Source organism: Coregonus clupeaformis, unplaced genomic scaffold (genome assembly GCF_020615455.1).
Source record: "Coregonus clupeaformis isolate EN_2021a unplaced genomic scaffold, ASM2061545v1 scaf0793, whole genome shotgun sequence".
Taxonomy (NCBI): Eukaryota; Metazoa; Chordata; class Actinopteri; order Salmoniformes; family Salmonidae; genus Coregonus; species Coregonus clupeaformis.
In genome coordinates this window covers 144,596-159,570 of record NW_025534248.1, presented here as the reverse complement: position 1 = coordinate 159,570, position 14,975 = coordinate 144,596, and the positions used below count along the sequence as shown (strand labels likewise).

Genomic DNA, 14,975 nt, shown 5'->3' with positions numbered 1-14,975 from the left:
TTTCTCTGCAACTTTGAGTGGTCTGCTCCTAAAGTAGCAACGCTACCGGTATCTGTGAAACATCATGACCATTAACCACACAACCACCAGCAGCTAGGAAACACACGCTCCAAAACCACCACCACCAGACTGATCAACACAGTGCCAGTCCCCAAACACACCCACACCTCATTGTCTAACTCTCAAGCTGAGCGAAGTGTTATTTTCAGAGAACAACTATAGAATGTGACTTCCTTTTCAACTAACATACAGGAATAATTTTACAGAACAGCAGCCCTCATCAAAAGGAAGTATCTGCTTTTTCTCTACTCTTTCTTCTCTGTGTGTTTTGATTAGTCAACTGCTAGCTACCAGTGACAGTGATAGATAAGGACATACAGCTAGAGGAAACAGTCATACAACGCCTTAAAGAGATGTCTGGTGGTCCCTTCTCCTGCTTCTCCAAACAGGGAATACTCCTTCTCCTACTCTCCAACCTCCACTTTGGTAGGATTTGTAAAAATAATAATATTTCTCCTGTTCATGCTTTGTATCTATTGCATGTGCTTTCTTGCATTATAAAGTTAGTAAAACCGTAAGCTTTCTCTAACTTCCTTGTTGGTCTTTGCATGGTGTGTGTTGACTGTAGAATGCCTAGTCATCAGTGATTGATTGGATATTTCAAATATTTTGCTTCATTACTGTGTGATAACACCTACATAATACCTATATTTAGCAAAATGTCATGATGTATTGATTCTGCAGTTTTGAATGAGTGCCAATGGTGTGGTTGAGTCAGCAGCTGTTGCAGTGCTTCTGGAACACAAAAGATCTTACGACCCTGTGCTAGATGCACGTCATTCATAGAATTTAAGGCCATATGAGACTGTATCGAATTATTGTTTCTATTACATAATAAGATACACCGTAGGACTAGGATAACTGCAGTTATGCCCTAAATACCACACTTCATTGAGCTGTAACTTTATTTTGTCTTAATTCATGACAGAGCTGTCTTTGTGTAAAGGTTTATCATACCTTGTTTCAGACTGACATGTATTTATAATGTCGCCCATGCAGTATATGATGCATTTCTGGTGAATAATTAAACAGTAAACACAGTGTGATTTGTACTTGTGAGCTGAGGAGGGGTTATCAGATCCACCCCCACTTCTCTTTTCCTGTCATCTCATACTGTTCTGCTGAATGTGGGGGAGGAGTGGACTTTAATGAAGTGAAATAAAACGCACACACTCAGATACGTAAAGATATAAAGTGCAAATATGTAAAGTGCCATTTACAGTATAAATGAAACCTGGAAAAGTGCTATATAAATCCAATCCATTATTATCTATGAATTGATTGGATAACAAATCAAATCAAATTTTATTGGCCACATGCGCCGAATACAACAGGTGCAGACATTACAGTGAAATGCTTACTTACAGCCCTTAACCAACAGTGCATTTATTTTTAATAAAAAAGTAAAATAAAACAACAACAAAAAAGTGTTGAGAAAAATAAAATAACAGTAGGGAAGCTATAAATACAGGGGGGTACCGGTGCAGAGTCAATGTGCGGGGGCACCGGCTAGTTGAGGTAGTTGAAGTAATATGTACATGTGGGTAGAGTTAAAGTGACTATGCATAAATAATTAACAGAGTAGCAGCAGCGTAAAAAGATGGGGTGGGGGGGCAGTGCAAATAGTCCGGGTAGCCATGATTAGCTGTTCAGGAGTCTTATGGCTTGGGGGTAGAAGCTGTCTCTAACTTCCTTGTTGGTCTTTGCATGGTGTGTATGCTATATAAATCCAATCCATCTATGAATTGATTGGGTAACACTTTGCATTGCAGTGTATTATTGTGTAATTATTCATGTAGGCACACTGTAACAAGTATTACAGTGTAACAATGAGTAATTACAATACTTGCTACACCATACTTACATGCATAATTACACAGCAGTAAGTGTAACCATTGATTGATGTCAGAATGCCAGTGTCAATTTTTGTGTTTCAGGTGTGGGTGTTTCTTCATACCTGTCATTCCACAAGACAGTAGGGGACTCTGTGACGATGCCTGCAGGCTTAGAGGGGCAGAATGTCACCCTAATTAAGTGGAGGTATAGCGAAATGGATATTGCAGAATTCAACTCAGAAGTTTTATATTTCCATGGATCACATTTCAAGGGGAGACTAGAAATGAATGCCAATGACTTCAGTTTAACAATTAGGAAACTGACTCTGCAAGACTCAGGGGAATATGTAGTTATTGCTGAAACAGACAAGCAGATTCCCAGTAAGGCTGTCACTCTGGAGGTTCACGGTAGGCAGCTATCACCTTCTTTGCATAGTTTACTTTTCTATGACTATTGTGTTAATGACATATTCCATCCTTTGTCTTACACTCTGGTAACATCTTGTTGACGACTGATTACGACTCTCTCTCTCTCTCTCTCGCTCTCTCTCTCTCTCTCTCTCTCTCTCTCTCTCTCTCTCTCTCTCTCTCTCTCTCTCTCTCTCTCTCTCTCTCTCTCTCTCTCTCTCTCTCTCTCTCTCTCTCTCTCTCTCTCTCTCAGAGCCTATATCCAAGGTGATGATCCAGACAGACATCAAGCTATTGGCCAAACACTCCTGTTCAGTGTGGCAGGTGTGCAACGCATCCAGTTACTCCAACCTCACCTACACTTGGAAGAGAGACAATGAGATGTACATGGACGTCCAGCAGATTCACTTCTCTCTCTCACCAGCAGAGGGAGACATCAGTGTAACGTGCAACGCCTCCAACATAATCAGTTGGAAAATTGCCTTAGCGACAGTAAAGTGTAGTAATGACACAACCGACCTAGGTACCTAGATATCATAATAATCCCTTCCAAACACTTTTCAGTGTGATTATACGCTTATGTTGTCAAATATAATATATAATGCTTGTGATTACATTGGAAGTGTATGATATAGAGCCATTTAATCTTTATCATATTGTACAGTCTAATCATGTGTGTTGTACAATATGTGACAGGGATGGTATGGTATACCAACTACATCAGAGCATCAGTAGGAGGCGCTGTGGTGCTGATCCTCACTGTAGTTGTGGCAGTGTGCTACTGCAGGAGCCGCCGTGACACAGGTATGTACAGCTTAGGGCCCTTAACTATACTTAAAGTTACATTTCAGGTGGTTCTAGAAATATTCTTCAGATGATATTATTGATTTGTATTTGAATATTGAATTTGAATGTCTGTGATTGAATGGAAGACTATGTAGTCTACTTTGATAATTGTCTATACCTTTCTTGATGCTGAAACAGTATTTTTTGGATTATCTGTCACATGTCACTCTGTATGACAAGATCGTATTTGGACGCCCAGAGCCCCCCACCTCTCCCTACCAGAAAGTACTGTGAGCTGAACAGGATGTGGTCAAAGGCTGGGCCTTTCATAGATATAGAACACTCTGCATCCTCTGCATCTTGCATGTGTATATTCTGTAGTTAGGCCAAGATGTTACTGGTTAATTTCATCACGACCTACACTATTTGCTTACTTTTTCTTGATTGTAATCTTCTCCCTTTACAGTGTATCATAAGGCCTTATGTATTTCTTTGAGGGCCTAGTTACAATTAGGAGATTCTGAAATGTGTAACATGCAGTTGTAGGAGTGGTGATCAAACAAGCTCATATGTCGAATTTCTATTTTCTTGATTAAAGAGAAGAGTTGTAGATAATAGTATGACATTGATTTGTGAGAATGATTTATGCCTGTGAGTAGAAAGTATACTATTTTGCATTAGGATTAAGTGCTTGCCAGGCATCAATGAGGTTGTAATCACAGAGTATATGCTGGAGAGTGGATTGTTGTTGGTCTTATTTGATTTGTCCGCATGTCCAAAATGGCATTCATGTCTGTCCCAATATCCAGATGGAATTCAGTTAATAAAAAAAAAAAAAAAATGCTGTTCACAGAATAAACAAATTATTCTACCTTTTTGCATAGCTTGAGTGCCTTGTATTTAGAGTGAATTGTAGTTACCTCCCATGACTGTATTTGTTAGCCACAGAGACATGGTTGTTGTATTGAATGGTTTTCAGTACTGTAGCCTTCACCAAGTGAGTGTCTAAGTGAATATGTTATCTTTAAAATTAAACTCATTATGACAACACATTACATATATCATAAAGCCTTTGAGGACCTAGTTAGACCCTAACACACTGGTCTGAAACTCCTGGTTTACAGGCCACATCAAGCCTGCAAGTCACATTATGCTGGCTTGGAAAGCGATGTGTAATTCTTATTGGAATCCAGCCAGAGTTAGGATATCCAACAATTTGAACTTTTAATCACACGCAACCTGCATTCAGAATGACTGTTGGGGTAGGGAAGATTGATTACTGAGCCTGCCTAAATTATATAAACTGGAACAGCCATATCAGTAATGTGTGAAATAAATCGAACTACTAACAGATTGGATTAGTTTGATTGGTTGATTAAACTTATGCTACACAAACATAGATAACATACATTTTTCTAAAGTACATGCAAATACACATGTATTGAAACAAACCATTCTAAAAATCAACCTGCAAGAGAGCATGCTTGAATAATGTTAATGATAATGATAGGCGTGGTTTTGAGTTGTTTTCAGCAAACATGAATTTGTAATTTAACTCAACAAGCTTGTTTAAATACAACTGATTTCCAGCAGAGTCTGTTGATTGAAGACACTAACACATTGGCTCAAATTCTTGTCCTTTTTAAGTCCACTCAACTTGCATAATAACGCTAATTAAGCAATTGGTTAAGTTCAAATATTTCCAGTGCACAGTGTATGAAATTAAAAGGCTGAGGAACTTTACATTAGGGCACTTGTTTGTCATAGTTGAGTGGTCATGGTTTACTCTCTTACTCTTCAGCAGTGTGGGTTTGTGAAGGAAGGCGCTGTGTGAAGCTGTCTTTTCCCACTGTGGTCAGAGAGAGACAAATAGAGAATGGTTGTAGTCATTAGCAAAAACCTGTGAAAACCTAGTTGCTGGGCTGATGAGTACACATGAAAAGGTGTGCAGGGATTTACGTCCTTTTCAGAGAGAAGAATGACAATGTTCTTTCAGCATACATATTCTGTAGTTCACATATTAATTTCTCTTTTACATTCAATCTATCACTGTGATCACCACTTTCCTGAATTATTACTTTGAACAGTTGACAAACCTACCTTGTTTGTGCTGTAACTCAAGAACATCTACATGCAGTTGACCTCCAAATAGCTACAACAGAAACCAAATTATAAATATACCATGAAGTCAAACCTTTGACACCTCTCCTAGTGACATTAAAGATTGGACTGAAAATGTCAACATGACCAGGTATGGTATATGCAATATTGGCGTCACTTCATAAGCAAAAAAGACTGTATGAAACAAATAATACAAAGACTGAGCTACATTGTATGACTTTCTTTTCTTCTCATAATTATTGGCACCCCTGTTTTCAATACCTTTCAATACCTCACCATGCGAGGGGGGATTATGAAATTACAGCCTGATGCACTCACATCGGTAAATTCAACATAAATTCTGCTGATTTAATGTGACCCGTTAAACTCACACAGCAGAGGGAAAGTGTACAGAGACATGCCACAGTCCTAGCTAGGCTACTAAAATGTTGCGGTCTGGCTTCGGTTTTTAAAGCTTAACAATGAATAACCCAAAAACTAAACCAGCAACAAAACACCATGAAAAGGAAAAACATGTAGGCCTGTTAAAGCAACATTTGAGCAGTAGCCTCGGCTACTCAACTACAAGACATTTTGAGTGCACAATGCAGCAATGCTGCGTTCAACTGCACAGGTGATCCATGTAGTGCAATAAAATGAAAAACATGTTTTAAGTTTAAATGTTAAAACCACCTAGCTGCGTTTTTGTTATTTGGAGTTATTAAATACTTTTTGATCAGGGTATCAGCATATTGTGCACATCTGCAAGCATAGCAGCAAAGGCTGGACAAATATTATTGAACTCTGATTTAAAATGTTAAAATGCAATATACAGCATCCTATGTACATAACTGGACATTATAAAAGCCCATTTTTTTCTAATAAAACAATAGACAGTTGGGTTGCAGTTTTATGCACGTTGATTTGTAAAAACAAATATAATAGCCCATGAATTCTTGGTGTTTTTTCAATATGGCCCTTTTATTGATTGAGTTTGACACCCCTGATGTAAAGCAACACCTTCTAACAAAATCTCTATGCACCATAGTGCTGTCAGTCGTCTGTAAACCACATTCAGATTTGACTTCTACTGATATGAACCCATACAGAAGTGGTCCATGTCTGTACTAATGTGATGACATAGAGAGAGGAAGGAATAAGAGGGCAGACCCAGTAGACTGAGGGGTTATGTTGTTGCTATGTGACCAATGACCATATTTGTTTCTATATTGTGATCCACAAGGATGTGGAGTAGTTACAGGCTGTCCTGAAGGGGGCGATAAGAAACCCCAGATGTTTACCTTGTTTCTTCACGCAGAGTGTCTCACTCTACACTCTACAACAAACCACTTAGATATTTTTAAAGGTAAATCGTTTAAAACAAAAATATTCATGTATTCAAAATGTAATTATTTGAAGCTCTACACTTTAACCTGGAAATCCAGTTACCCAGTTACAGCTTTGAAACTCCTCCCATCTCTGGTCAGGTGTAATAAATTCTGCACAGCTCTGCCTCTGATGTACACACACAAACAAACCACACAACATACACACACAAAAACACGATACAGTACATGAACAATAACCCTCAGGCACATCACATAAACATACTAATTGAAATACAATCATAAACAACACAATAACAAACATATATATGTAGAAAGTATCTAAGTAAACTTATTCCTCATAATTGAGGGGGAGGCAGAAGATGTCCATTTCCATTGTGGAACAACTGAGGTTAGCTGGCTAGGCTTGCCACCTGACAGCTGAGCAAAGGTTTGAGGGGAGGCCTACACTATCTATCTATCTATCTATCTATCTAGACCCCTTTACTTTTTCACATTTTGTTACGTTAAAGCCTTATTCTAAAATGTATTATATTGTTGTTTTTTCCTCATCAATACCCCATAATGACAAAGAAAAAACAGGTTTAGACATTTTCACACATTTATAAAAAAAAAATATGGAAATATCACATTTACATAAGTATTCAGACCCTTTACTCAGTACTTTGTTGAATCACCTTTGACAGCGATTACAGCCTCGAGTCTTCTTGGGTAAGATGCTACAAGCTTGGCACACCTGTATTTGGGGAGTTTTCCCATTTTTCTCTGCAGATCCTCTCAAGCTCTGTCAGGTTGGATGGGGAGCGTCGCTGCACAGCTATTTTCAGGTCTCTACAGATAAGTTTGATCGGGTTCAAGTCCGGGCTCTGACTGGGCCACTCAAGGACATTCAGAGACTTGTCCTAAAGCCTCTCCTGTGTTGTCTTGGTTGTGTGCTTAAGGTCGTTGTCCTGTTGGAAGGTGAACCTCCGATCTGGAGCGGGTTTTCATCAAGGATCTCTCAGTACTTTTCTCCAATCGTCTTTCACTCAATCCTGACTAGTCTCCCAGTCCCTGCCGCTGAAAAACATCCCCACAGCATGATGCTGCCACCACCATGCTTCACCGTAGGGATGGTGCCACATTTCCTCCAGACGTGACACTTGGCATTCAGGCCAAAAAGTTCAATCTTGGTTTCATCAGACCAGAGAATCTTGTTTCTCATGGTTTGAGAGTCTTTAGGTTCCTTTTGGCAAACTCTAAGCTGGCTGTCATGTGCCTTTTACTGAGGAGAGGCTTCTGTCTGGCCACTACCATAAAGGCCTGATTGGTGGAGTGCTGTCAGAGTGACCATTGGGTTCTTGGTCTCCTCCCTGACCAAGGCTTTTGTCTCCCGATTGCTCAGTTTGGCCGGGCGACCAGCGCTAGGAAGAGTCTTGGTGGCTCCAAACTTATTCCATTTAAGAATGATGGAGGCCACAGTGTTTTTGGGGACCTTCAATGCTGCAGAAATGTTTTGGTACCCTTCCACAGATCTGTGCCTCAACGCAATCCTGTCTTGGAGCTCTATGGACAATTCCTTCGACCTCATGGCTTGTTTTGCTCTGACATGCACTGTCAAATCTGGGACCTTATATAGACAGGTGTGTGCCTTTCCAAATCATGTCCAATCAATTGAATTACAACAGGTGGACTCCAATCAAGTTGTAGTAACATCTCAAGGATAATCAATGGAAACAGGATGCACCTGAGCTCAATTTCGAGTCTCATAGCAAAGGGTCTGAATACTTATGTAAATGAAGTATTCATGTTTTTTTGTTTTTTTTGTTTTTTTATATACATTTGCAAAAATGTATAAACCTGTTTTCTCTTTGTCATTATGGGGTATTGTGTGTAGATTGATGAGGAATTATTATTTTTTCATCAATTATAGAATAAATAAACTGAGTTAGTGTGTTTGTTTATGAACACTAATTACCTGATTTACTAAGCCTTTAAGAGAAAAAGGAATAAGACATTGTTTTCTGTCCCTTGTTGAGAAAACAGTGTAAAAGGAAGTTGCCGCAAGTATGGTTTAGATATGAAGTAAGAATGTGACCATCCTACATTGATGTTGTATCTCTGTGAGAACCTGAGCTTGTTTAGCCGATGCCATGCAGACATGGTTAGTGTGGTGGTGTGTATTTAACCAGGTTATCACTCAGTAACTAAAGACTGACGCTAACTCAGTGCTTGCAAAATGTGCTGTCAATGACAATGAATACAAAATGCAATATTTGTTGGCTATGTTGTAGTATCAAGTTGTGGTTATTGTAAATGGTTGAGGGTTCCTTTGCTACAGTTATAGTAAACTATGTTAAGAGATTAATTAGTGGTGTATTGATGTTTTTGGTCTCTGTACTCTCTCTGTGTGCAGAACATGGGAAGTCAGTGGCCATTTAAAGCTGCAGTCCTTAATTCAAACTACCACAAAAGCTCACAATGCCACTTGTTGTAGTATACGGCTGAGGGATGGTTCTAAGGAAATTCATTCATCTACATTGGGTTATAATGGAATAAGACTTGAATTTCTGTAATTTATTTAGTAGTGTAGAAATCTATGTAGAAAACGCAGATTGCACCTTTAAAATAAAGTACAGGATGGATTTGGTCATCAGTAACATTAATATGGCATGTTGTTATTTATTTCAAGCTAATATTGGAGAAATTTGACTTTTTTTGTTGTAGTGCTGAGTACACACATCTACTCTGGACACTCTGAAGATGATGATGGTAGATATTTGTACACTTGATCAAGCCTTCATTACATTTACATTTTAGTCATTTAGCAGACGCTCTTATCCAGAGCGACTTACAGTTAGTGAATACATTTTTTATTTATTTTTTATACTGGCCCCCCATGGGAAACAAACCCACAACCCTGGCGTTGCAAATGCCATGCTCTATCAACTGAGCTACATCCCTGCCGGCCATTCCCTCCCCTACCCTGGACGACGCTGGGCCAATTGTGCGCCGCCCATGAGTCTCCCGGTCGCGGCCGGCTGCGACAGAGCCTGGATTCGAACCAGGATCTCTAGTAGCACAGTTAGCACTGCGATGCAGTGCCTTAGACCACTGCGCCACTCAGGAGCTACTTCATCTCTTAATGCTTCATCATATTTCTTTGTTTGTGATTTTTAAAGCTGCTTTTGGATAGACATATTTTGTGTTTTGAGTGTCTCAAAATAACATGTGTAAAGCAATTGTATCATGCCAGTTTTTATTTTGTGCAGGACAGGCAAAGGCTGTTCTGACCATACACCCCAAATACTCCCAGATCTTCAGTAGAGTGTCACTCTCAGATGTAACATACAGAGAGGAGAAGTAACTGACTGGGAATACACATGGCGCAAGGATGGTGTAGACTCCCTCAGTAGGAAGCATGAATATGAGATCAGTGAGATTAAGATGTCAGACAGTGGTGACTACAGGTGTCTCGGTTTACATATTGATCAGAAGAAGCATTCTGAGTGGAGTGATGCAGTCAGACTGATGGTGACAGGTAAGTCATCTTATCTCTCGTTCAGAACAGTGCCTCCATGCCCATAAACACTTGACATTGGGCCCAATTTTAATGAGGCTATTTAGTCATTTTAAAAAGGTCTGTCTACCATTGTTGTTCAGATTCCTCCATTAATTAATTCTCATTTCATGTAATAAATCCCTGGTTGGCCCATCATGACCCCACTATTTTGTGGCAACAGAGGGCTCTGAAGGGATGGTCATGTTAGTGCTCAGGGGGGTGTGTAGGTGTTTCCATAGGTGCAACTACGGTGGAGAGTCCAAACCAGGTCTCCCCCATGCACATCCCCCCCGAATATGCCGATTTGGCTCTCGCCTTCTGTAAAAAGAAGGCGACTCAATTACCACCCCATCGACGGGGGGGATTGTACGATAAATCTCCAGGTAGACGCAGCACTTCCCAGGAGTCACGTGTATCCTCTGTCACAGGAGGAAACGGCTGCTATGGAAACATATGTCTCCGAATCTCTAGGACAGGGATACATTCGGCCTTCCACTTCACCTGCCTCCTCAAGTTTGTTTTATGTGAAGAAGAAGGATGGAGGTTTACGCCCGTGCATTGACTATCGGGGTATCAATCAGATCACGGTGAAGTACAGTTACCCGTTGCCTCTCATAGCCAGTGTGACCGAGTCATTGCACGGGGCGCGCTTCTTCACAAAATTGGATCTCAGGAGCGCGTACAACCTGGTGCGTATCCGGGAGGGGGATGAGTGGAAGACTGCATTTAGTACCACCTCTGGGCAGTATGAGTACCTCGTCATGCCGTACGGGTTGACGAATGCTCCATCAGTCTTCCAATCCTTTGTATACGAGACCTTCAGGGACCTGCACGGGCAGGGTGTAGTGGTGTATATAGATGACATTCTCATATACTCCGCAACACGTGCCGAGCATGTGTCCCTGGTGCGCAAGGTGCTTGGTCGACTGTTGGAGCATGACCTGTACGTCAAGGCTGAGAAATGTCTGTTCTTCCAACAGTCCGTCTCCTTCCTAGGGTACCGCCTGTCCGCGTCAGGGGTGGAGATGGAAAATGACCGCATTTCAGCCGTGCGTAATTGGCCGACTCCAACCACGGTAAAGGAAGTGCAGCGGTTCTTAGGGTTTGCATACTACTGCCGGAGGTTTATCCAGGGCTTTGGTCAGGTAGCGGCTCCCATTACCTCCTTGCTGAAGGGGGGACTGGTGCGACTGCAGTGGTCAGCTGGGGCGGACAGGGCTTTTGGTCACCTGAAGGCTTTGTTTACCTCGGCTCCCGTGCTGACTCATCCGGATCCCTCCTTAGCATTCATAGTAGAGGTGGACGCGTCCGAGGCTGGGATAGGAGCTGTGCTGTCTCAGCGCTCGGGTACGCCACCAAAGCTCCGTCCCTGTGCTTTCTTTTCGAAGAAGCTCAGCCCGGCGGAGCGAAACTATGATGTGGGGGACCGGGACCTGTTAGCTGTGGTCAAGGCTCTGAAGGCGTGGAGACATTGGCTTGAGGGGGCTAAACACCCTTTCCTCATTTGGACTGACCACCACAATCTGGAGTACATCCGGGCGGCGAGGAGACTGAACGCTCGTCAGGCAAGGTGGGCCATGTTTTTCACCAGTTTTGTTTTCACGCTGTCCTACAGACCAGGTTCCCAGAACGCTAAGGCAGATGCTCTGTCCCGGATGTATGACACAGAGGAGCGGTCCACGGATCCCACTCCCATACTTCCGGCTTCTTGCCTGGTGGCACCGGTGGTATGGGAGGTTGACGCGGACATCAGCCGGGCTTTATGTACGGAGCCCACTCCCACCCAGTGTCCAGTTGGGCATATATATACGTTCCGTCTGATATTCGCGATCGATTGATCTGTTGGGCTCACACGTCACCCTCCTCTGGTCATCCTGGCATCAGTCGGACAGTGCGCTGTCTTAGTGGGAAGTACTGGTGGCCCACTTTAGCTAAGGACGTGAGGGTTTATGTTTCCTCCTGCTCGGTGTGCGCTCAGTGCAAGGCACCTAGACACCTGCCCAGAGGGAAATTACAACCCCTACCCGTTCCACAACGGCCGCGGCAACACCTATCGGTGGATTTTGTGATGGATCTTCCTCCATCACAAGGTAACACCACGATCCTGGTCGTTGTGCATTGGTTTACTAAGTCCTGCCATCTCCTTCCTTTCCCTACAGACTGCGGAGGCTCTGTTTACACACGTCTTCCGGCCCTACGGGGTGCCTGAGGATATAGTGTCTGATCGGGGTCCCCAGTTCTCATCGAGGGTCTGGAGGGCGTTCAAGGAATATCTGGGTGTCTCGGTCAGCCTGACCTCAGGGTTTCACCCCGAGAGTAATGGGCAGGTGGAGAGAGTAAACCAGGATGTGGGTAGGTTTCTGCGGTCCTATTGCCAGGACGGGCTGGGGGAGTGGCCGGCTTTCATCCCCTGGGCAGAGATAGCCCAAAACTCCCTCCGCCACTCCTCCACTGACCTGTCTCCGTTTCAGTGTGTACTAGGTTATCAGCCGGTCCTGGCATCGTGGCATCAGAGCCAGATCGAGGCACCTGCGGTGGCGGAAAGGTTTTGGCGCTCGGAGGAGACATGGGACGCTGCCCACGTTTGCATGCAACGGGCCATCAGGCGACAGAAGGCGAGCACCAACCGCCACCGCAGTGAGGCCCCGGTGTATGCACCGGGGGACCGGGTCTGGCTCTCGACCCGAAACCTGCCCCTTCGCCTGCCCTGCCGGAAGCTGGGTCTGCGGTTTGTGGGGCCATTTAAAGTCCTGAGGAGACTGAACGAGGTATGTTATAGGTTACAACTCCCCCCTGATTACCGTATTAACCCCTCGTTCCATGTGTCTCTCCTCAGGCCGGTGGTGGCTGGTCCGCTCCAGCAGTCTGAGGTACGGGAGGTTCCTCCGCTCCCGCTGGACATCGAGTGGGCCCCGGCGTATACTGTGCGAGCCATCATGGACTCAAGACATCGGGCGAGGGGCCTTCAGTACCTCGTGGAGTGGGAGGGGTACGGTCCGGAGGAGAGATACTGGGTGCCGGTGGAGGACATCCTGGACCCTTCCTTACTGCAGGACTTTCACCGTCTCCACCCGGATCGTCCTGCGCCTCGTCCTCCGGGTCGTCCCCGAGGCAGTCAAGGGGGGGGGGGGTTACTGTCACGACTTCCGCCGAAGTTGGTGCCTCTCCTTGTGCAGGAGGCTATCAGCTGTTGTTGTCACCGGCTTTCTAGCTGCCACTGATCTACGTTTCTTTTTCTATGTTTTTGTCTTGATTGTACACACCTGGTTCCCATCACGTTATGGTTATTTCCCTATTTAAGCCTCTGCTTCCCTCATGGTTTTGTGCGTGATTGTTCTTTGTTTGGTGTTGTATAATGCTGTGAGCTTTTTTATTTCCCTGCGTGGAAATTAGATTTGTTGTTTTCCGAGTAAAGTTCATTATTTACTCAGTTCTGTGTCCTGCGCCTGACTGTCCTACCGCTGCACACTGACACCTGACACTTTTAACTGATTGGTACACTAATTTAATTAGTCTTCATTTAACTTAATAACTAAATTATATATATATATATATATATATAGATATATATATATATATATAAAGTTACCAAGCATGTATCCAGATGTTTTGATATTCTGCTTTCTGTTTTCTTAGCTGTTCCTGGAACTACACTGACCTTAATCCAAACCCTGTGTACACTGGAGAGACAGTAACTCTGAAGTGTTCATTCTGGCCTTACATTTACTGGAGCTATACGTGGTTCAAAGACAACACTGAAAAACTAGTGCCCCAGTCTGACAGACACACTACAACAGGAGCCACCTTCACCATCAGTAGAGCTGCTGAGTCTGACCAGGGTCTCTTCTGGTGTCAGGGAGAGATCCAGTCGAGATCCATATCATCAATCATCAGTGATCCTGTCACTATCACTGTGATTGGTGAATAATTGTGTGTGTGGACGTGTTTAACTATACTTGTGGGGACCAGAAGTTCATTTTGGTGGTCCACACATGGTCAAATGCTATTTCTAGGGGGTTTAGAGTTAAGGTTAGAATTAGTGTTATGGTTAGAATTAGGTTTAAGGTTAAGGTTAGGTTTTTTGGGTTAGGGTAATGGTACGGGTTAGGGTTAGGTTTAGGTTAGGGGTTAGGGAAAAAATGATTTTGAATGGGACTATATTGAATGTCGCCACAAAGTTAGCTGCGCAAGACTGTGTGTGTGTAGACATGACTGTATATGTCATTATTCTGATGACTATATCTTGGTAAGTCAGACAGTTCAGACTGCATACTGTATGTTCAGAAATGACAACTTATGATATGGTCATGTTGTGATAAATGCTGATCAACATTATTTTACATTCTAAGGTGTATGATTATATTTATTTACTGTGGTGTGTCTGTGCAGAGAGACCTGTGGATGTTCTGAACCTCCAACCCAACTGGCCCCAGGTATTCAGTGGAGAGACTGTCACTCTCAGATGTGACTTACAGGGAGGAGAAGAGATTGAGTTTTTAAAACAGTGTTCGGAAGTTGGTCTACGCGAATACAGAGCCTGAGTACAGAATCAGTCCTGCAAAGGTCTATATACCTGTGAAGGTCTTCAGAAAAACAATGGCTTAAAACACTCCGAGTCAACTAATGCTATACAATTGACCGTGTTAGGTAAGTCTGTTTTTATGGGATTGCAAGAGAAAGAGACAGAATAGTGAGGAAAAGACTAAATGGATGAGGTCAAATAGCAGACAGTGAGATCAATGATGGAACTAAACTTAGTTTGATTTTGGTGTAAGGTACAATACCATGATAACAAAATGGGTAAACATTTTATACTAAAATAATTTAATTAAAGAACAAACATTTTAATTGTGTCATTTCCTTTATAACAAATAAACCCCAAGCTGTCCTGAGGGTCTC

At 42.8% G+C, this 14,975-nt stretch overlaps 1 protein-coding gene across 1 annotated transcript; it reads left to right on the top strand.

The window, feature by feature from the left end:
• Positions 1-413: 413 nt before the first annotated feature.
• Positions 414-3,881, top strand: LOC121559844 (SLAM family member 8-like). The gene is made up of 5 exons (XM_045216770.1): positions 414-486; positions 1,998-2,303; positions 2,557-2,826; positions 3,000-3,107; positions 3,330-3,881. Exons 1-5 carry the CDS (start codon positions 414-416, stop codon positions 3,386-3,388), a joined length of 816 nt encoding a protein of 271 aa, XP_045072705.1. The 3' UTR covers positions 3,389-3,881.
• The last annotated feature ends 11,094 nt before the right edge of the window (positions 3,882-14,975 follow it).

What these genes read in the sequence shown, in the direction of transcription:
- LOC121559844 (XM_045216770.1), top strand. Translation starts at nt 414, where the DNA reads ATGTCTGGTGGTCCCTTCTCCTGCTTCTCCAAACAGGGAATACTCCTT. An exon ending in ACTCTCCAACCTCCACTTTG is followed by an intron (nt 487 to 1,997) that starts GTAGGATTTGTA and finishes TTTGTGTTTCAG; the next exon opens with GTGTGGGTGTTTCTTCATAC. An exon ending in TGTCACTCTGGAGGTTCACG is followed by an intron (nt 2,304 to 2,556) that starts GTAGGCAGCTAT and finishes TCTCTCTCTCAG; the next exon opens with AGCCTATATCCAAGGTGATG.